Genomic DNA, 19,598 nt, shown 5'->3' on the forward strand with positions numbered 1-19,598 from the left:
ATCCTTATCATATACCCCGGACTGCAAGCCCCACATATAAAATCTTCTCCGATTCCCCAAGGAGGGGGGCACAGTTCTTGAGGCGCTAGCCTACTGTGTTCCCCTCTTGCCTGGCAAAAGGAATAAAGCTACTCTGTTCTATTTCCTCCAAACTCTGTCTCCTTATTTCTATTCGGCATCGGTGGACAGGGAGCCAAGATTTGGTAACACCCCCACCTCTGCCTTCTCACCAGGGAAACCAAGACTGGGTGGGAATCCACGCGGGAAGCTCCTCGGAGGAGGAGTCGGCACGCGTGGGGGTTGTCTTTCCACGCTCCCCTGACTCAGGCGTGTTTTGGCTGCCCCATCCCGTAGGGTCTGCGCTGGACTTGGAGATCTGAAAGCCCAGCCCCGACTTCCAGCAGGGCTGCAGGGGTGCTGCGGACACAGACTCCACCTTGTGGAGTTGAGGGATGTTGAGAGGATTAGCTATCAGCACTGGGCAGCCACAAACACTCACAACCTTGACTTTCACACACTCAAGGTTAAACTCCTGATTAATGTTCGCCAAAGAGAAACCTCAAGCTCCCTTGCTTAAGGATAATAATTAGTGGCTGGGGAGCCCACGCACTGGGGGGCTGACTCCAGCGAGGTGTCCATGGGGGGGGGGGGTGGCGGGGAGGGAGCGAAGCGGGTATTATCACAGCAGTGGATCACCTCAATAGATGCAGAGATGCAGAAAGGCGCGCACTTAGCAACTGCTAATATTTTATTTATTGTATCGATATTTTTCCTTAAAAATGCATGATGTTTTTTAGAAACTTTTAAAAATTCAGGGCAGCAAAAATAAAACAGTATCCCGGGCTTCCCTGGTGGCGCAGTGGTTGGGGGTCCGCCTGCCGGTGCAGGGGACACGGGTTCGTGCCCCGGTCCGGGAGGATCCCGCATGCCGCGCAGCAACTGGGCCTGTGAGCCACGACTGCTGAGCCTGCGCGTCTGGAGCCTGCGCGTCTGGAGCCTGTCCCCCGCAACGGGAGAGGCCATGACAGTGGGAGGCCCGCGCACCGCGATGAAGAGTGGCCCCTGCTTGCCACAGCTGGAGGGGGCCCTCGCACAGAAACGAAGACCCAACACAGCTAAATAAATAAATTAATTAATTAATTAATTAAAAAAAAAAAACAGTATCCCTTCTGGTGTATGTCCTATCACAGTCTTTGCTCAGATGACTTCCTAGGGTCACTTTCAGGTCTATGTTTCCATGACCACAAATAGCATCTTTGGCAAGTCTGGTTTCGATTTGGCCTTAATCCAACTCCTGGATTCATGAAGGACCTGAGAAGCCCTGAGAAATAAAAGATTAATCCTGCCCAGTGGACCCGGTGGCTCCTCATCTCACAGGGTCCACTGTGCCGGACTAATCTTGTCGCATAGGCTGGGCTGGCCTCTCACGGAATGGATCCCCGGGCTGCAACCCGAGACTGGGTCTCCCATCCGCGTTCCAAGTCACTGGCTCTGCCAGGACGGACGGATGAGAGCTCTCCAGACTGGTGGGTCTACCTTTTGGCCCTCCTAATCCTGTCCCTCCTCCGGGGGGAAAGGGCGGGGACACCTGTACTAGAGGAGAGTGGGGATGTCTGTGCAGAATCAAGGGCTCGGCCCTCATAGTGCCTGGGGACAGGGGCCTCCCGGAGGCGTGCAGGGGCGCCAGATTCGGGTGAGAGGAGGCCGGGCAGAGGGGCCGGAAGGGGCGGCGGCGGAGGTCCAAAGGGGAGCGCAGCAGTGACCGGCTGAGAGTCACTCCGGAGGCGGAGGCGGCAGCGGGGGAGGAGACGAGGGGACTAGGGGCCAGGGCCGGGATTTCGGGGGAGTCTGGAGCGCGCTGATCAGAGCCGCTGGCCAAGACATGCGAAGGCGGATTCAGGGGTTGGCCGTGGTGACTTCGGACCTGAGCCCCCTTCCGATCTGCGGAGATGGGCCACAGGCTCGGCCGAGGAAGGAGTTAGTGGCTTTTCACCTTCAGAGCTGCAGAAAGGGAGGGATGGAGGATGAACACGAGCCGTCGTTACAGCCTCGGACTCAGGTGACCCGCTCGCGGGACCCCAGCCCCCCACCCACTTTACGCCCTGTGCGCCTGCGCACGTGTCTCGGCCGCGCGCTCTGGCTAAGGTAAGCTTTGAGCGAGCCTCCGCAAACGCCCACTACGCATGCGCCTCCCTCTTCCACGCCGATCCGCTTTTCGCAAACTTCTGAATTCCGAGACCTGCCGGCCCAGGCTTCTCGGATGAGGGATTGCGGACTGGCGTGCACTCGGGAAGGCTCAACGAACGCGTCCAGTGTACAGAAGTATCTGATCCTTGTTTGCACAGTGGAGCTAGGTGCTCGGCCCAGACGAACAAGAGCAGGTGTTCACGCGCAGTGTTGGGCTGGGGCGCAGTGTGCGGGACCTGCGCACCGGCCGCGTCCCAGGAGAGCATCCCTCTGGTCCTCGTGCGGGCCGGACACGCCCCCAGAAGCAGCAGCCCCTGGGCACTGCAGTCCTGGCCGCCTCATCCCGTCCTGGGCCTGTTTCCCACCTTCACTTCTCTCCCCAACCTTCATCTCCTCCACGCTGGTTCTAAACTCCGTCCTCCCTTCCTGCTGCACCGAGGGGGCGGGGCAGCGGGAAGAGCAAGCCTATACCGCTCACCACCCCACCTCAGGGTTTCCCCCGCCAACCGGCGCTGATCTGCATGGCCCTTCCCCTCACCTCCTTCAAGTCTTTGTGCGGATGTCCCCTTCTCATGGCGTATTCCCTGACCACCTTTTCCAGACACCCCATCTCACCTTCCCCTGCTTTCTGTCTATGTCGCACAGCTGACATACTATGTATTTTCCTTGTTCATTTGTTACCGCCTGTCTTCCCCCGCTGGAATGGTCACGGATTTCGTCTCTTTTGTTTACTACTATATCCCCAGCACCTAGAACAGTAGATTTATTGCCCACAGTAGGGAGGCAAGAAATCTTTATTCACTGACAATAATCACCACCATAGCTAATGTCTGAATGCTTTTCATGACCAGTCAGAGGACTAGGCAATCTCCATGCACGACCTCATGGAATGAAGTAATTTATGCTGTCTTGGAGACCTGCCAGCACCCCTGCCACATGGGCTCAGTTCTCATCAGGTGGTGCGTGACTTGCTGCTTCCTGCAGATCTGCTCTCTTAGTGGAACTCTCACCTCCAGGCAGCCCAGCAGGGTGCTTCCAGTGACTCCAGTGAGTCGGGACTCCTGGGTTCTCACCTGGCTTCCCCCTTGGCTTCAGGCTTGGGAGGAAGTTACTTAGACCTTGTAGGAACTTGCGGGCAGCCAGGGTGCCTGTCATAGACCTGCCTGCAGACCTGTGGCAAGATCTTTGGCAGGATCCTGCCCTCAGAGCCTCTTCCTCTACCTCCCCACCCCCAGGCCAGGTTCTCACAATATGGTGAAAGCAGGTCTGTATTCCCCCCCGCTCCCCCTGCCCCTCTGTATCTGCCTCCCAGCTCAGTTCCTGGCTGGGTCAGGCACTTGGTATTTCACTGATGAATGAGTAAGTAGTCTTCAGGTTCTGGAAATTCTTCAGAGAGCCCTTAGCCAAACATCCTTCTGACTTGAAACTTGTATTTAAGTATTAAAAAAATAATAAATATGACACAGTGCTTTATATTTGAGGGACAATTTGCCCGAGCAAGAAAGGTAGTATAGAGTTACTAGGAAAAGATCAACAATTTGATTTTTATATAGTTAACTACTTTGTGAATGTCTCAGAAAATATCTGAGGGAAGCAGTTCACTGCTCTTTGGGAGAGTGGAGAACTGTCAGTGTACACTGGATTTTCAAAAAATTTAATGAGCATGTTATTTTGTAATTAAAAATTATAAGAGAAAAAATATAAATAAGACTGTGAATCCCCCGAAAAAATACCAACCTAATGATGGGGCATCAGGGCGCTGAGCTGGGTGCCTTGGGGAGTTCTCCCTCCATCTCTAAGGGTGCTGCATGAGGATGAAAAGCTGCCCTTTGTTGTACCAGGTGTCTGTAGTGCACATGCGCATTGGCTGTCCCCCAGCCTGAAGGTAGGCATTATCATCACCAGGGCCAGCGAGGAAGCCACTCAGAGAAGATGAGGGAGGAAGGGCAGAGCTGGCACTGGGACCCAGGCTGCTCTCTGCTGCTCCATGTGCCCCCCAGGCCCCCACACATGTAGGTCCGTGTGGCCCCTCCTCTTAGCCTCCTGGCAGAACAGGCTGGGAGGGAAGAGAGGGAGGCCCAGCCACTCTGTTGAGAGAGTTTCACTGGGGCGAGTCACTGTAGCTCAGGGTCTCCTGTCCTGCCAGAGGCAGAGCTTCACACCTGTGGGGCCCCAGCTCAAAGCATTGTCCCCTGAGCCACAGCAGGCATGCCCAGGGGCAGCCCAGCAAGGAGGGCCGGGAATGGCTGTCCATCTCAGGAAAATGCTGTCAGGGGTGAAGGGGCAGCAAGATCCTGGACTTAGAGCAGAAGGCTAGGGGTGCCTCTGCTACCTGCCAGCCATATGACCTAGGCAACTCCTCTCTGCCTCAGTTTCTTCATCTGCAAAGTGGAGCCATCATTGCCTGGTTCAGATAGATTGCAGTGCTGGGATTGGTGGAGGCTGTAATCAGGCACTCTGTGTCCTCTCCTCTCTCCTCAGTTCCAGGGCAGGGTCCTGCTCCTGACCATCTGTGCGGCTGGCATTGGTGGGACTTTTCAATTTGGCTACAACCTCTCCATCATCAATGCCCCGACTTCGGTATGTACCCTCTGTGCCCACTGTCACCATCCCAGTGGGTGCTGGGCCAGGGCCAGCAGCTGCCTGCAGCAGATCTTCAGGCCAGCATCCACTTGGTGGCGCTTTCTCCCACATGTCCACCTCCGCTGCGATGTCCCACAGGCCCTGAGAGTTCAAACCCAGCTCTGCATCCTCCCCTGAAACTCGCAAGTTCTCCTGAGTCCCTGATGTCAGTAGATGACTCCACCATCCACCCAGTGACTGGGGTCCGCCCTGACTCTTCCCTCCCTCTTGGACACCAAGTCCTTCCTAACTGCCTCTGGCTTCCAGCCATTTCTCCTCAGGTCTCTTCCACAATCCCAGTTCAGACCCCGTCTCTCCTGCCTGTATCACTGGCCTCCCTGCCTTTGACCTCCCCCTTCTAGATCCTCTCAAGTTTGATCAAACCACTCCCCTGCCCAGAAACATTCTGTGGCTCCCCAGTGCCTACAGGAATAAGGACAGACTCATCCACCTTAAGTCCAAGGCCTCCTGGGATCAGAACCTGTCCACCTGTCTCCCACCTTCGTTCCCCCAACTCTGCTACCAAAGCAGGTTAAACGCAGTTCCCCAAATGCACCCAGCCCTTCCTTGAAGTCTCCTTCTGATGGGAAGCCCTCTCTGCCCCACCTGCAAGAACCCCCTCAAGAGCCACCCAAATGCCATCACCTCCCTGAAGCCTTCCTTTAGCAGCCCCCCAGCTGGAGTCACCCTCCCTCCCCAGCCCTTGGTCTCAGCCTCCTGCTGGTCTCCTCTCAGTGTCCAAGTCATCTTTGAGTCCCCAGCACCTGACTCTGTCCTGGCCTGTGCCGATGTTCAGTAAATGCCTGTGGAAAGGATGAATCTCTCGGCCCCATTGATAGAAGCCACCTCTATCCCACCTAAGTGAGAAGGGCAAGTGTCCTGTCACATAGCTGTGAAGGAGGTGGGGCTGCAGGAAACAGGTCCCAGGACGGAACTGGGGCTCTCCCATCCCTGCGGGGCATCATCCTCCACCCAGTGCAAGAGAGTAGCAGTCACCAGACTCACTTCCTGTCCTGGACTGGGAACCCCCAAACAGAAATCCTCCCTGTTAGTTCCAGCAGAAAGGCTGGGGAAGAGTTTGATTGGCTGGTTTGGATCACATGCCCACTAGACCAATCATGTGGTCAGGAGGGTGGAGCACTTTGATTGGCCAGGCCTGGGTCAGGTGACCAACTGTATAGGGGGCTGTAATTGTCAAGGGGAAAGAATTTCTCTCAAAGCATGTTGGTGCTTAGAAGTTGGGGATGGGAGTACATTCTGGGCAGAAACAACTATAGCTGCCCAGTCCCTTAAAAGAGGATGAAATGAAGGGTTTAGAAAGGGAGGTCTGAGCTCCATTTGCTTTTTTATTTGTTTATTCAACAAGCATGCAAGTGTCCACTTCAGTGCAAACTTCATGGCTGGAGAAGGATCTGCCCACAGCAGGACACTCTCAGGCCTTGCTTCCCATGGGCCATCACTGGCTCCTGCAAATGAGACTTCCTTGGCTTCTGAGGCTTCCCCTACCCCCTTGAATGGTCACCCTTGAGGATTTCAAGCCAATGTCAGGGGAGGCTGGCCCTGGTCCCAGCTCCCCCGGGCATGTCCTTCCCCCAGAGGGACCTGGTGGGCACCAGGCTAACAGCTATTACCCTGAGGTGGCCTGCTCACCTACACCCCCTGGTCATCCTCACGTCCTCCCTCACGCCCTGTTGGGAGGCCTAAGACCAGCCAGATACTGACATTCATCTCTGACCAAGAGGAGGGTATCTGGGTCTTTTGGTCAGGCGTTGCAGCAATCCTGAGGTGCCCCAGCGAAGGAGCCCTGGGGACAAACACCCCTCCTGCCTCCTCTGTTGCTCTGCTGATGCTCACTGATGGCCAAGTCCATCAGAAAGCTGGTCATCAAGGGAGCCTGCTGATGTGGCCCATACAGGTGGCTTCCCAGGTCAAAAGTGGGGGAGGGGGACTGATAGTGGACTCAGAGGGGCACATAGAGACTGGCCAGCTCTGAGCTCCAGGACACACTGTGTTTGAAAGAGACGGCACAGTGCCCTGCAGTTGGGTGAGTTCGGTCCTGCCCCGAAGGGAGTAGGATTGCTGGGGAGACTTGCCTGCTCTGCAGAGGCAGGGCCTGTGGGGAGAAGGCCTGTTGTGGGGAGGGAGCCCCCGCCCCCGGGGGGCTGACTGGCATCTCTGTCCACAGCACATTCAGGAATTCACCAATGAGACGTGGCGGATGCGAACCGGCCGGCCGCTGCCCGACCAGCTGGTCCCGCTCCTGTGGTCCCTCATCGTGTCTCTGTACCCCGTGGGTGGCCTTCTGGGAGCGCTGCTTGCTGGCCCCATGGCCATCACACTGGGAAGGTAAGTGCTTCCTGTGGACCCCCAAATGCCCTTCAATGAGGGGCACCCCAGGTGTGGGCAGGATGCCCGGCAGGCCCAGGCCCGAGTCAACTCCTCACCGGCCTCCCGCTCTGCCTGCAGTTTCACCGGGTGACTCACGTTTCCCAGCAGATGTGGCAGAGGGAAGAGTCCTATGCTGGGAGGGAGGGAGGACCCATGGCTGCCAATACAACACACGTTGTCTGACTGTGAACAGGTGTTTTCTCCCCAGTGCCCCCCTTTGTATCCAACTGATGCAGATCTTGGGTCGCAAACAAGAGAGACAGACTGACAGACTGAATGGAAAGTTGTGATAATGCAAAGGATACTGGGGCAGCTCATAGGACAAAAGGAAGTGGTCAAAAGCCAGGCCTGGGGAGGGCAGGATGCAAGGCCACCCTAGCCTGGGCTTTCCTCTTGGGAGATGCCTTCAGCGCATCAGCTCCAGCCTCGTTCCACCTCCTGCATCTTCACTCGCTCTCAGAATCAAGGGAGATGGGTTGTTCCTGGCCCACCTTGGGTAGCATGCCTACACCCGTGAGACAGCAGGAGAGAAGCAGGGCTGGGCAGAAAAACAAGCGGCTCTCATGGTCCCCCCCCTTGGCTGGCCACCCAGCACGTGTCAGCGCCTTTCGCCCATATATTCAGCTCCCCATGTGCCCCTCCTCACGTTAGTTGGTTCAGTCCTTCCTGAGACCACCCAGGGCACTGCCTCGTCACAGCCACCAGGGACGACACAACGGAGGTGTCCTCCTTGAGTGCAGAGTTTCCACGTGACGACCAATCTGCCAGCCCTGCCATTAACGTGTTGATATTCTGCAATCTACACACTTAATGGTAAACTTAACTGCCCTCAAGACACCTCATGGGAAGAAGAAAGAAGAAAGTGTAGGGGAAACTAATCAAAGAAAAGGAAACTAGTGGATGAATTTAGTTTAAAGCATATGATCCAGAACCTGGAAACATAGGTAGAGGGCCTGATCCTGGGTTTTGGAGCTGGTCACTCCAAAACCTGCCTCGGGGACGTCCATCCTCAGGTTTTCTCCTCCTGTCTTGGTTCAGCACTTCCACCGGCTGAGGCTGTTTGCCCATTGGGGTGACCCCCATCTTCATGCTTGGGTGGGCATGGCAGTCCTGATGGTGGGTCCTTCAGCAGGTTATTACCCTCTGAGGTCATCTACTTCTTTTTTTTTTTTTTTAAACATCTTTATTGAAGTATAATTGCCTTACAATGGTGTGTTAGCTTCTGCTTTATAACAAAGTGAATCAGTTATACATATACAATATGTTCCCATTTCTCTTCCCTCTTGCATCTCCCTCCCTCCCACCCTCCCCATCCCACCCCTCTAGGTGGTCACAAAGCACCGAGCTGATCTCCCTGTGCTATGCGGCTACTTCCCACTAGTTATCTATTTTACATTTGGTAGTGTATATATGTCCATGACACTCTCTTACCCTGTCACATCTCACCCCACCCCCTCCCCATATCCTCAAGTCCATTCTCTAGTAGGTCTGTGTCTTTATTCCCGTCTTGCCACTAGGTTCTTCATGGCCTTTTTTTTTTTTTTTTCCCTTAGATTCCGTATATATGTGTTAGCATACTGTATTTGTTTTTCTCTTTCTGACTTACTTCACTCTGTATGACAGACTCTAACTCCATCCACCTCATTACAAATACCTCCATTTCATTTCTTTTTATGGCTGAGTAATACTCCATTGTATATATGTGCCACATCTTCTTTATCCATTCATCTGTCGATGGACATTTAGGTTGCTTCCATGTCCTGGCTATTGTAAATAGAGCTGCAATGAACATTTTGGTACATGACTCTTTTTGACCTATGGTTTTCTCAGGGTATATGCCCAGTAGTGGGATTGCTGGGTCGTATGGTAGTTCTATTTGTAGTTTTTTAAGGAACCTCCACACTGTTCTCCATAGTGGCTGTATCAATTTACATTCCCACCAACAGTGCAAGAGTGTTCCCTTTCCTCCACACCCTCTCCAGCATTTATTGTTTCTAGATTTTTTGATGATGGCCATTCTGACCGGTGTGAGATGGTATCTCATTGTAGTTTTGATTTGCATTTCTCTAATGATTAATGATGTTGAGCATTCTTTCATGTGTCTGTAGGCCATCTGTATATCTTCTTTGGAGAAATGTCTATTTAGATCTTCTGCCCATTTTTGGATTGGGTTGTTCGTTTTTTTGTTATTGAGCTGCATGAGCTGTTTGTAAATCTTGGAGATTAATCCTTTGTCAGTTGCTTCATTTGCAAATATTTTCTCCCATTCTGAGGGTTGTCTTTTGGTCTTGTTTATGGTTTCCTTTGCTGTGCAAAAGCTTTTCAGTTTCATTAGGTCCCATTTGTTTATTTGTGTTCTTATTTCCATTTCTCTGGGAGCTGGGTCAAAAAGAATCTTGCTGTGATGTATGTCATAGAGTGTTCTGCCTATGTTTTCCTCTAAGAGTTTGATAGTGTCTGCCCTTACACTTAGGTCTTTAATCCATTTTGAGTTTATTTTCGTGCATGGTGTCAGGGAGTGTTCTAATTTCATACTTTTACATGTTCCTGTCCAATTTTCCCAGCACCACTTATTGAAGAGGCTGTCTTTTCTCCACTGTATATGCTTGTGAGGTCATCTACTTCTGAATGACGGGGTTCCTAATGCGATACTGAGTTCCATGGGCACCCATCCTTCCACTTTCACTGATGTAACCTCCTTTGTTGGAAGCAAAATTGCAAAGATAACATGTTTGTGTATTTAGCAGGAGTATCAACGGCAAGTAACAGAAAACCAGGACTCAGCTGGCTAAAACAAAAGCCAACCACCCCATTCTGGTGTTTATTCTCCACTAGGGCTTAGTGACCAGCCAGGAGTTATTTCTGATTAAGGGGGTAGTAATTCACTGAAGTAGTGGCTTTACTCCAAAATCCTAGGTCTTGCACTGTGATTCTCCTTGGAGGCACTTTGAGCACCACAATCTCTCAGGTCTAGAGGGTCGAGGGGCGGAGCATCTGGCAGCTGGTTTGGACCCACTAGGGCATACTCTACTCACAGTTTCCAGGTTTGCAAATCACCAAGTGTAGGTATCAGATCGCGACACTCACTGTGGGACAGGCTGCCTCCAAAGTAGAAAGAAGCCATCTGAGATTTGTCTATCCTTCTTAGAGGAAGGGCAGCAAGCCATCCCGCACTTTGGAGGAAATGTGCCCTCGCACGTCAGGAACTCCACTGGTGTGGCGGCTCCCACTCTGTCATGCTTGTACGTTACCATGACTTCGGGTGCACTTGCCGCTTCCTCTTCCCCAGGTCCTTTCAGCATAAAGTCATCAAAGCAGCGGGCCAGCAAGTTGCCTGAGGCAGGCAGCTCCCCATGGAGCAGGTGTGGCCCAGAGCTGGAGAGCTGCCATGTCCCTAAGGAGGTCGGTAAAGGTGCAGTACTCTCCCTGCCGGGCGGAAGTAAAGTATTTCTGCTGTTGTCTGTGTATTGAAATGCAGCAAAATGCATTCGCCAGATAAATAGCTACAATGGATGTACTGTGTTTTTTTGTTTGTTTGTTTTTGGCTGCACCACGCAGCATCGGCATGCAGAACTTCCCCAACCAGGGATTGAACCCATGCCCTCTGCATTGGAAGCGTGGAGTCTTAACCACTGGACCACCAGGAAAGTCCTGGAAGTACTCTATTAATTTATACCAGTGAGGAAGCCGTATGTGGCTTATAAGTCACAACTGGAGTTACCACTGGATCAAGTTATAATCCACTGTCATTCTCCATTCTCTAGGCCAGGGGATCTGAGCTTTGGCCCATCTTTCACCCCTGTGCTGTTGGTTTGGAGCAGGCCAGCGGCTTCCTGTGGCTCATTTCCTTGTCAGTACATGAGCCATATGACCTCCTGTGGCCTCTCTTGGGTGACCTGCATGACGGCGCCTCTGAGCGCGGTGTCAGGAGCCCAGAGCTGACACCTCATCGTGTGGAGCTGCTGACATGCCCAGTGCCCCTTCCTGTTTTGCCGTCTGTCCCATTGAACCAGCCTCGCAGAGGCCACCCAGCCATGCTGAAGGTTCTGAGCAGTGACTCTGCAATGCACGGAGGAAACGGGAAGGGACTTGGCTCCCCAGGTGTCCCTTCCCTCACTCCGGAAGTCCCTGTTCTTCCTCCCCAGGGTTTCCTTGAGCCTGAGAAATCAGATATTAGGCCCTTCGCTTTACAGAGGAGTTTGAGGAGAGCAATGCTCAATCTGTAGGGATAAAGCCATACGAGTTCTGTCACTTCAAGCAGTGGCGGAGGCAGAAAGGAGAGTAATTTGGGACATATTGGAGGAGGGGAGTGGGAGTAGGCCCCTGGGGGCATCCCACAAGTGACCCCAGCTACAGTGGCCAGCGTCATTTCTGTTCGTGTAGCTTACACTCCTGACTCAGTTCCCTCATGCACACACAGGTCTGATCAGGGCTGGCTGCAGCTTCAGAGAAGGGTCCCCAGGGGTGGTCCTCAGGACTGAACCCACCTCTCTCGCCTGTGTTTGGCTTCCCCAAGGAAGAAGTCCCTGCTGGTGAATAACATCTTCGTGGTGGCCGCAGCGACACTGTTTGGCTTCAGCCGCAGAGCAGGCTCCTTTGAGATGATCATGCTGGGACGGCTGCTCGTGGGTGTCAGCGCAGGTACAGTGTGTGTGTGGGGGGATCCCCTCCTGCCTCTGTTCCTACTCTTTTCTGTATCCTCTTTATTCCCTTCATTCATTGATTTGTTTTCCATTCATGCCCACCATTTTTTTGTTTTGCAGAATGATTAGATATGATTTATCTTAAAAGGGTCATATAACTAGGTACTTAAAGTGGATCTAGAAAAATGGAAAAGTTGTAAGGGATGGGAGGGCAAACATCCCCAAACTTAAACCAACAGAAGTCCTCTAAGCCGGGAGCTTCCTGGCAGTCAAGATGAAAAGGCATCTAGGACGAGCTCTCTGATCTTCCCTACAGAAGCAGAGTAGCCTGTTAGGGACCCCTCAGGCTCTGGGTCATGGGAGGGAGCAGAATTTTGAGAGTGTCCACCTGGGCTTTTAGGGGCACCCATCAACAATCCCCCTTGATTCCTACTGTTTATACAGCCAGGTGCTGATGTCTTTATTAGTTAGTTATCTATTCCTGTGAAACAAAGTACTCCACAATTTAGTGGCTTAAGACCAGCAACATTTATTAACTCATGGTTTCTCTGGGTTAGGAACCAGGAGTGTCTTAGCTGGGTGGTCCTGGCTTGGGGCCTCTCAGGAGGCTGTGATCAAGCTGTCAGGCAGGGCTGCAGTCACCTGAGGTTTGGCTGGGGCTGGAGGACCTGCTTCTGAGATGGCGCTCTCGTGTGCTGTTTGCAGGAGGCCCGGGCTCCTCAGCTTATGGGTCTCCCCGTAGGGCTGCTTGAGTGTCCTCACAGCATGGCGGCTGGTTTCCTCCAGAGGAAGTGATGGGAGAGAGGGAGCCCACGTGTGTGCGCAAGGATGCAGTCCCAGTGCATTTTATGGCCTAATCTGAGAAGTCATACACCATCAGTTTTGCCACAGTCTACTTATTAGAAGTGAGTCACTCAGAACAGCCCACATTTCAGGGAAGAGGGACCAGGTCAAACTTTGTACCCTGAGTACCTGGCACAGAAGGAATCCCTCCCTAATTTTCTGTAGGAAGAGTGGGTGTACCTCTGTGGGAGAGCTTCTGGCAATCAGTGCACCCACCTTCCTCCCAGATCCCCCCACCCAGTGCTCAGAGAGAGGCAGGACCTTGCTGAGGGCTGTTTCCTGATCCCACGTCAGGGAGGGGATGGGGCAGCACTCCCTGACGTGTTCCCAGGTGGATGGTGACCCAGTACTGCGGCCTCCTAGCTTTTGCCGGCTGTCACCCTCTGGGGTGGGCAGTGGGGGCGCCATCCAATTCCATTTTCCCACTGGCTGCCCTGGGTGCAAGGTGCGTCCCCAGGGAAGCCAAGATGGGGGAGAACATGCAGTGGTAGTTGACGTGAGAGGTGAGAGCCGGGGCCGCTGGTGGGCATCTGCTCCCTCTGAGCCCCTCACACTCCTCCCGGTGATGGGGCTTCTCTCTCAGAAGTCCTGGGAGTTGACTGGAGTCCTGCTGGCCCTACATCAGGTGGGCAGGAACCCCTCAGAGCGCTTGAGCTGAGGGAGCAGCACTCAGTGCCTGTAGATGATGGGCTGGTGGCGCCAAGACCGCGGCGGGGGCGGGCAGGGTGGGGGGAGGCGGGCCCAAGCGTTGTGGGAGTCCAGCCTGTGGCTGACGGTTGCTGTGCTCATGTCCAGGTGTGAGCATGAACGTCCAGCCCATGTACCTGGGGGAGAGTGCCCCCAAGGAGCTCCGAGGGGCTGTGGCCATGACCTCAGCCATCTTCACCGCCCTGGGGATCGTGATGGGTCAGGTGGTTGGACTCAGGTAAGTGCCGCCCCCCCCACCCCACGTGCACTGAGAGGTTAGAGGGATGCCAGGGAAAGCCCTTCTTCACCTAAATTTCTCCCCTACCCCCCAAGTGGATTAAGGCATTGCTTCCTTGTATGAAGGCGTTGAAACCCTGTCCACGTGCATCTGGCCAGTGTGGTGTCAGTCAGCCACACTTGGTGTAAGTCACCCTCTCCTCGCCTCTCCGGATCAGGGAGCAAAGAGGAGAGGGTGCAGGTTTGGGCTTTTAAAGGGAGCGTGTCCTGTTCATCCCAGAAAAGGGAGGTGAGGGCAGAGCTCTGTGCCCTGGGAAGAGCCCTGGGGAGAGGAGTTGCCAGGGGTGAGGTGGGGCCATGACCCTGTCCTATCGCGGGTCCCTACCTGGGTGTCCAGACCCAGAGCTGGTTGGGAAGAGGCACAGGGTAATGCAGACCCTCTGCCATCAGGGGGGCCAGTAGGGGACAGAGCTCTGAAAAGGAGGCATCTGGCCCAGCCTCTCCTCTGTCTCCCCAGGGAGCTCCTGGGTGGCCCGCAGGCCTGGCCTCTGCTGCTGGCCAGCTGCCTGGTGCCTGGGGTGCTCCAGCTGGCCTCCCTGCCCCTGCTCCCCGAGAGCCCGCGCTACCTCCTCATTGACTGTGGAGACTCCGAGGCCTGTCTGGCAGGTGAGTCCCTGACCTCGGGCCCCCAGACCACCCTTGACCATGGGGCACATCTGGCCAGAGCATGTGGGTCCTCATTTCCTGGGTCGCATTTATTCAGGAAAAGCTATCCCTCTCTTTGTGCCTCAATTTCATGATCCATCCATCCCTTCAGAGCTCTTTATCAAGGGGCTGTCCCAAGCGCCAAGGCAGTAGGATGGAACAGACCCAGCACCTGCCATCTGGGAACCCCCAGGGTGGTGCAGAGAAGGAGCGCCACCTGCCCCCTGCCTGACATGCAAGATGAAGAAACACTGAGTAAGACCTCAAGGGCCCAATGCCAGCTGCGCTGATGGTCTTCCCTGTTAGCTATGGCCACAATAATGATGCCGAAGGAACAATCGCAAAATCTCTGGCTTAAAGCACGCAATCCTTTACTGCATCTTCTACTCATTTACTTGCTGGGCTGTTTGCACGACCCTGCTGATCTCAATTGGGCTGGCTCATGGTGTCGGGGTCAGCTGGGGCTGGCCAGTCGAGGCTGGTCTGGGCTGGAGCAGTTCAGCTCTGCTGCACACGCTGCTCCTGGCACTCTTGGTACTGACAGACTAGCCCAGAAGGCAGATCCAACTGCACAAGCACTTTCCAAACCTTTGGTCCCTTCCTGCCCACTAAACTCCCATTAGCCAAGGAGAGTCACGTCACTGAACCCAAAGTCCAGAGATGGGAAAATCCATGGCATCTCCACTCATGTGGCAAGGGGCAAAGACCAGGGCCCACTAATGTATTCTTCCCAGCTTGCCATGGTGGCCACAATTATTATTCATGTCCCTCCCCTGAGCAGGAACATGCTCAGTGCTATCCGGAAACACCCCCCACCCCCACCAAGTCTCACCCAATCATGGCATCAGGCTTGAAGTCCAGGATCTTAAGATCATGTCAAGTCTATATATGCCTTTTCTTGAGCCAAAGACCTAGGAGATAAACACAAGTCTTCTGCCTCGCGCGCACTCAGCAGACACTGGTGAAAAAATGTTTTTCAAAAAAGAGGCGACAAGGAGGCAGAAAGCAGTTGCCGATCCATAGCAATGCTGAGTGCCCCTGGGAGAACGCTGCCAGGTTCCCCTGTCCTGGGATGGAGAGTGCTCCTGCATGAAGCCCTGGCTCTGCCCCCAGGGAGGGGCTCCCCAGGCCACCGAGAAGTCCTTCCTTTTCTATCACCTTCCTTGACACCAGAAGAGGGCCCTGGAAAATGTACCTATAGAAAACTGGGGCACAGAAGTCATTACATTTCAAATTGTCTTGGTGTCTTTTCATCCAGGCTGGCAGAGCTTCTGTCAATACAACTTTCTCCAAAAATGATGTGAATTTTCTGTGCATTTGATTTATGTGCCAGAAAGCCACACCCACAATTCTTTTCTAGACATGCTTCTCTCTTGCAACCTAATTACTGGAATTTAGGGCATGTCCAGCTGCGGCGGACCAATACCCTTAAGCCTCTGTAATGCCTGTTTTTCCAGCCAGGAGGGTCTATGAGGCACTGCAGTAAGCCATACCCTTGATTTGATCTTTACCCTCAGACCAGGGCTCGCTGGCCTTGCTCTGGATTTAGCCTTTGCTCTCAGGCTGTGATTTAACTTAGGACTCTGCTAGATGGAGAAGCTAGAGATGAGAAACAGATTTCTTTTTCTTTTTTATTTAACTAAACTAGCAAGCTCTGGAATAAGTTAAATTTGATTAAATTGTGTTCCCTCTGAAGGTCTTTTTGAGCTCATTTTCCTTACAATCAGCTTAGAATACTCAGGTAAAGGCAGCTAGTTCATGCTTTTGACACTTGGAGATCTCTTTGCCCAAGTCCAGAAGTTCATTAGACCTGTTTTGTTTCTTGCACGTTACACGGGCTTTCATTCTTCCAGCCTCCTCACCGTCCTCTGCCTGGTTAGGAACCAACACTGTATGTCATAGGTCCTAGTTATGGCGTCACCTACTCCCGTACCAGGGGTTTTTTTAGTCCGTTTTTTTTCTTGCTGCCTAACAGTCGCACCTCCTCGGGAGACCAAGGAAGCAATTACTTAGCCCAAGCCTCTGAGTTCTCTGGGGTTGGCTGATGAAGGTTGGGTCTGGCTGGAGGCTCTGTCACTGGTGTGGGTCAGCTGGACATTGGTTGATCTAGGACGGTCCCAGCTGGGCCATCTCTGCTTTTTCCTGGGACCAGTGGGCCAGCCCCACCACAAGTTTTTATGATGATGACAGAAGACCAAATAGAAACCAGCAGGTCTCTTGAGGCTGGATTGGAACACGCGGCACGCCCTCCTACAGCCTAATTCTAAGGGCCAGAGCGAGTCGCAGGGCGGAGCCCAGCACCAAGGGGCGGATGTATACACGCCTCCTTAGTGGGAGCAACTGCCAAATCCCATGGCCCAGGGAGGGGTGGAGAACTGAGACGGCAGTGGAGATCTGCCACAATTGTCGTGTCCTGTGTGATGCACCCGCAGAACCCTGAGTTTCTAAAGCCCTTTCTGCTCCGTGGTGCTGTGAACTGATCATCCCTGTCAGACCAAGGGGACCCCGGGAAGGCGAAAGGAGGTGGGCGTGGGCAGCTCACTGTGGGGGCCACAGAGGGCCTGGGGGAGGGGAGCTCAGCGTCCTCTGCCCTGCCCCCTCCCCCAGCGCTGCAGCGGCTGCGGGGCCCCGCGGACCTGGCCGGGGAGCTGGCCGAGTTGGAGCGGGAGCGCGCCGCCTGCCAGGGCCGGCGCGCGCGACGCCCGTGGGAGCTGTTCCGGGACCGCGCGCTGCGGAGGCAGGTGGCGAGCCTGGTGGTGCTGGGCGGGGTCATGGAGCTGTGCGGGAACGACGCGGTGAGCAGTCCGCGCCAGGCCCAGGTTGGGGGGGAGAGGGGAGGGGGAAGGGGGTGGAGCGGGGTCCAGGAGGGAGACGGTGCGCCTCGGCCTCTCGCCCCCCCGCCCCACCCCACCCCTACGGCAGGTGTACGCCTATGCGTAAGCAGTGTTCAGCCAGGCGCGGATTCCCCCAGAGAAGGTCCAGTACGCCTCCATCGGGACCGGGGGCTGCGAGCTGCTGGCGGCGCTGCTCAGCGTGAGTCTGCCTCCGGGATGACACCCCATCCCCCAGCCCTGCGGCGGACCCTTGCGGGTGCTGGCCCTCGGGGTGCTGGCCCTCCGGGGACCGCAGGCCTCGGCGCTAAGCCACTTACACTTCAGGTCGCTATGTTAAAATACGGCGAGTTAGCAAGCGCTTATCGAGCACCTAGTTTGCCGGGCACTCCCACCACCATTTTGAGATGGGGAAACTGAATGAGGTTGAATGACTGAGGTCCTCTGAAAAGTTAATAATGTCTTAATCCACTGAAGTGGTAAATTGCTCTCGCGCCCGCCTCCCCAGCTTCCTCATGAGGCCCCTCCCCACTGCTGGCCCGCAAACCGAGGGACCCGCGACCGTGGCCCACACCAGTGAATCAGTGAGGGCTCCTTTCCTTTGCAGTGTGTGGTGATCGAGAGGGTGGGCCGACGGATGCTGCTGATGGGGGGGTACGGCCTGATGACCTGCTGGGGGAGCGTCTTCACAGCGGCCCTGTGCCTGCAGGTAGCTGGGCGTGGATGAGGGCCGGGCGGCTGGGCCCCTTCTGACCTCCCCTCACCACCCCCCCACCCCCGCCCCTCTGCCTCAGAGCTCCCTCCCCTGGATGCCCTACCTGGCCATGTCCTGTGTCTTTGCCTTCATCCTCAGCTTTGGCATTGGCCCTGGTGAGTGGGAAGAGCTCCTGCCTTTGGGCCTGGCTGAAGGAGCACGGATGTCTGGGTGAAGGATGCTTGGGTGTGCCCTCCCCCCACTGTACAGGCTTCTGGGAGGGAATGGCTGGAGGAGCGCTGGAAGGGCCCCACTTTCCTGTCTGGGACAAGGTTGGGGGAAGGCCGGCCAGGGAGCCCTGGCTGGCAGCCTCCTGTCCCCACTCCTCCTTCCAGCCGGAGTGACCAGGATCCTGGCCACAGAGCTGTTTGACCAGATGACCCGGCCTGCTGCTTACATGGTCTGCGGGGCGCTCATGTGGACCATGCTCTTCCTAGTCGGGCTGGGGTTCCCCTTCATCATGGTAGGCCTGCCCCCCCTCCCTCCCGGGGGCCCTGCCATAGGTTTTGTCCTTGTCAGCATGAGAACCCCAGGGGAGGCTCCATCCAGGAGGCGTGAGACTGAAGGGGATGGGGCTTATCTGAGCCAAGAGGGTCGAGTCCCTCATCAGGACCTGTGGTGGGGCCTTCCATGTGGGGGCTGAACGGGCCACAGCAGATCTTGGGTCTCTTAACCCACAGGAGGGCTTGTCCCACTTCCTCTATGTGCCTTTCCTCTGTGTCTGTGTCTGTGGGGCCGTCTACACTGGCTTCTTCCTCCCTGAGACCAGAGGCAAGAGCTTCGTGGACATCTCAGAGGAATTGCACAGACTCAACTTCCCTGGGGTGGAGCCAGGGCCCCACGTGGACGGGCCGGAGGTCATCCGGTCCACAGAACTCTAGCTCAGCAGGTTTGGCTGGGGCCCAGCCGGCTGCTGCTCTTCCCTCGGGCCCTCTCCATTCACCAGCCCTGCATCCCCTTGTTTAATGGGTGCTTGTTGAGCACCTACTGTGTGCAGGCCTGGTGTTTAGCCATCAGCGGTGAGCTGGAGAGATGGGGTCTGGGACCTCTCGGTGCTCCCTGTCTGGAGGCAGTTAACAGGAAACCAATAAAAACACAATTACAAACTTGGGTGGGACTTCCCTGCCAGTCCAGTGGTTAAGACTTCGCCTTCCAATGCAGGGGGTGCGTGTTCGATCCCTGGATGGGGAGCTAAGATCCCACATGCCTCGCAGCCAAAAAACCAAAACATAAAACAGAAGCAATAGTGTAACAAATTTTTAAAATTTTCTTTTTTTCTTTATTTATTTTTGACTGCATTGGGTCTTCATTACGGCGAGCGGGCTAGCGGTTCTAGCGGCGGCGAGCGGGGGCTACTCTTCGTTGCGGTGCGTTGGCTTCTCATTGCGGTGGCTTCTCCTTGCGGAGCACGGGCTGTAGGCGCGCGGGCTTCAGTAGTTGTGGCACGTGGGCTCAGTAGTTGTGGCTCACTGGCTCTAGAGCACAGGCTCAGTAGTTGTGGCGCATGGACTTAGCTGCTCCGTGGCATGTGGGATCCTCCTGGACCAGGGCTCAAACCCATGTCCCCTGCATTGGCAGGCAGATTCTTAACCACTGCACCACCAGGAAAGCCCTATTGTAGCAAATTCAATAAAGACTTTAAAAAAGGTCTACATCAAAAAAATCTTAAAACAAAACAAAACAAACAAACTTGGGGAAATG

General features: G+C 54.7%; 1 protein-coding gene across 2 annotated transcripts; it reads left to right on the plus strand.

Annotated features, from left to right (window-relative positions):
• Nucleotides 1-1,854: 1,854 nt before the first annotated feature.
• SLC2A11 (solute carrier family 2 member 11) lies at nucleotides 1,855-19,295 on the plus strand. 2 transcript variants are annotated; one of them, XR_003621872.2, is made up of 11 exons: nucleotides 1,855-2,059; nucleotides 4,669-4,767; nucleotides 6,995-7,155; nucleotides 11,714-11,838; nucleotides 13,479-13,608; nucleotides 14,125-14,273; nucleotides 16,920-17,107; nucleotides 17,235-17,345; nucleotides 17,751-17,852; nucleotides 17,997-18,360; nucleotides 18,578-18,699. XR_003621872.2 is itself a non-coding variant. In XM_028162381.2 (11 exons), the coding sequence occupies exons 1-11, from the start codon at nucleotides 1,883-1,885 to the stop codon at nucleotides 19,036-19,038; spliced, it is 1,707 nt and encodes a 568-aa protein (XP_028018182.2). In that variant the 5' UTR covers nucleotides 1,855-1,882; the 3' UTR covers nucleotides 19,039-19,295. The 2 variants fall into 2 exon arrangements, 1 of the variants encoding a protein (XP_028018182.2); XM_028162381.2 differs by lacking the exon at nucleotides 17,235-17,345 and having other exon boundaries at nucleotides 17,938-18,013; nucleotides 18,233-18,360; nucleotides 18,667-19,295.
• The last annotated feature ends 303 nt before the right edge of the window (nucleotides 19,296-19,598 follow it).

Source organism: Balaenoptera acutorostrata, chromosome 13, assembly GCF_949987535.1.
Source record: "Balaenoptera acutorostrata chromosome 13, mBalAcu1.1, whole genome shotgun sequence".
In the NCBI taxonomy this organism is placed as follows: Eukaryota; Metazoa; Chordata; class Mammalia; order Artiodactyla; family Balaenopteridae; genus Balaenoptera; species Balaenoptera acutorostrata.

Bases quoted from the DNA above. Each gene is read 5' to 3' on its own strand.
- SLC2A11 (XM_028162381.2), top strand. From the start codon at position 1,883: ATGCGAAGGCGGATTCAGGGGTTGGCCGTGGTGACTTCGGACCTGAGC. The intron at 2,060-4,668 runs GTGACCCGCTCG...CTCTCTCCTCAG, and splicing joins CGTTACAGCCTCGGACTCAG to TTCCAGGGCAGGGTCCTGCT. The intron at 13,609-14,124 runs GTAAGTGCCGCC...CTGTCTCCCCAG, and splicing joins GGTCAGGTGGTTGGACTCAG to GGAGCTCCTGGGTGGCCCGC.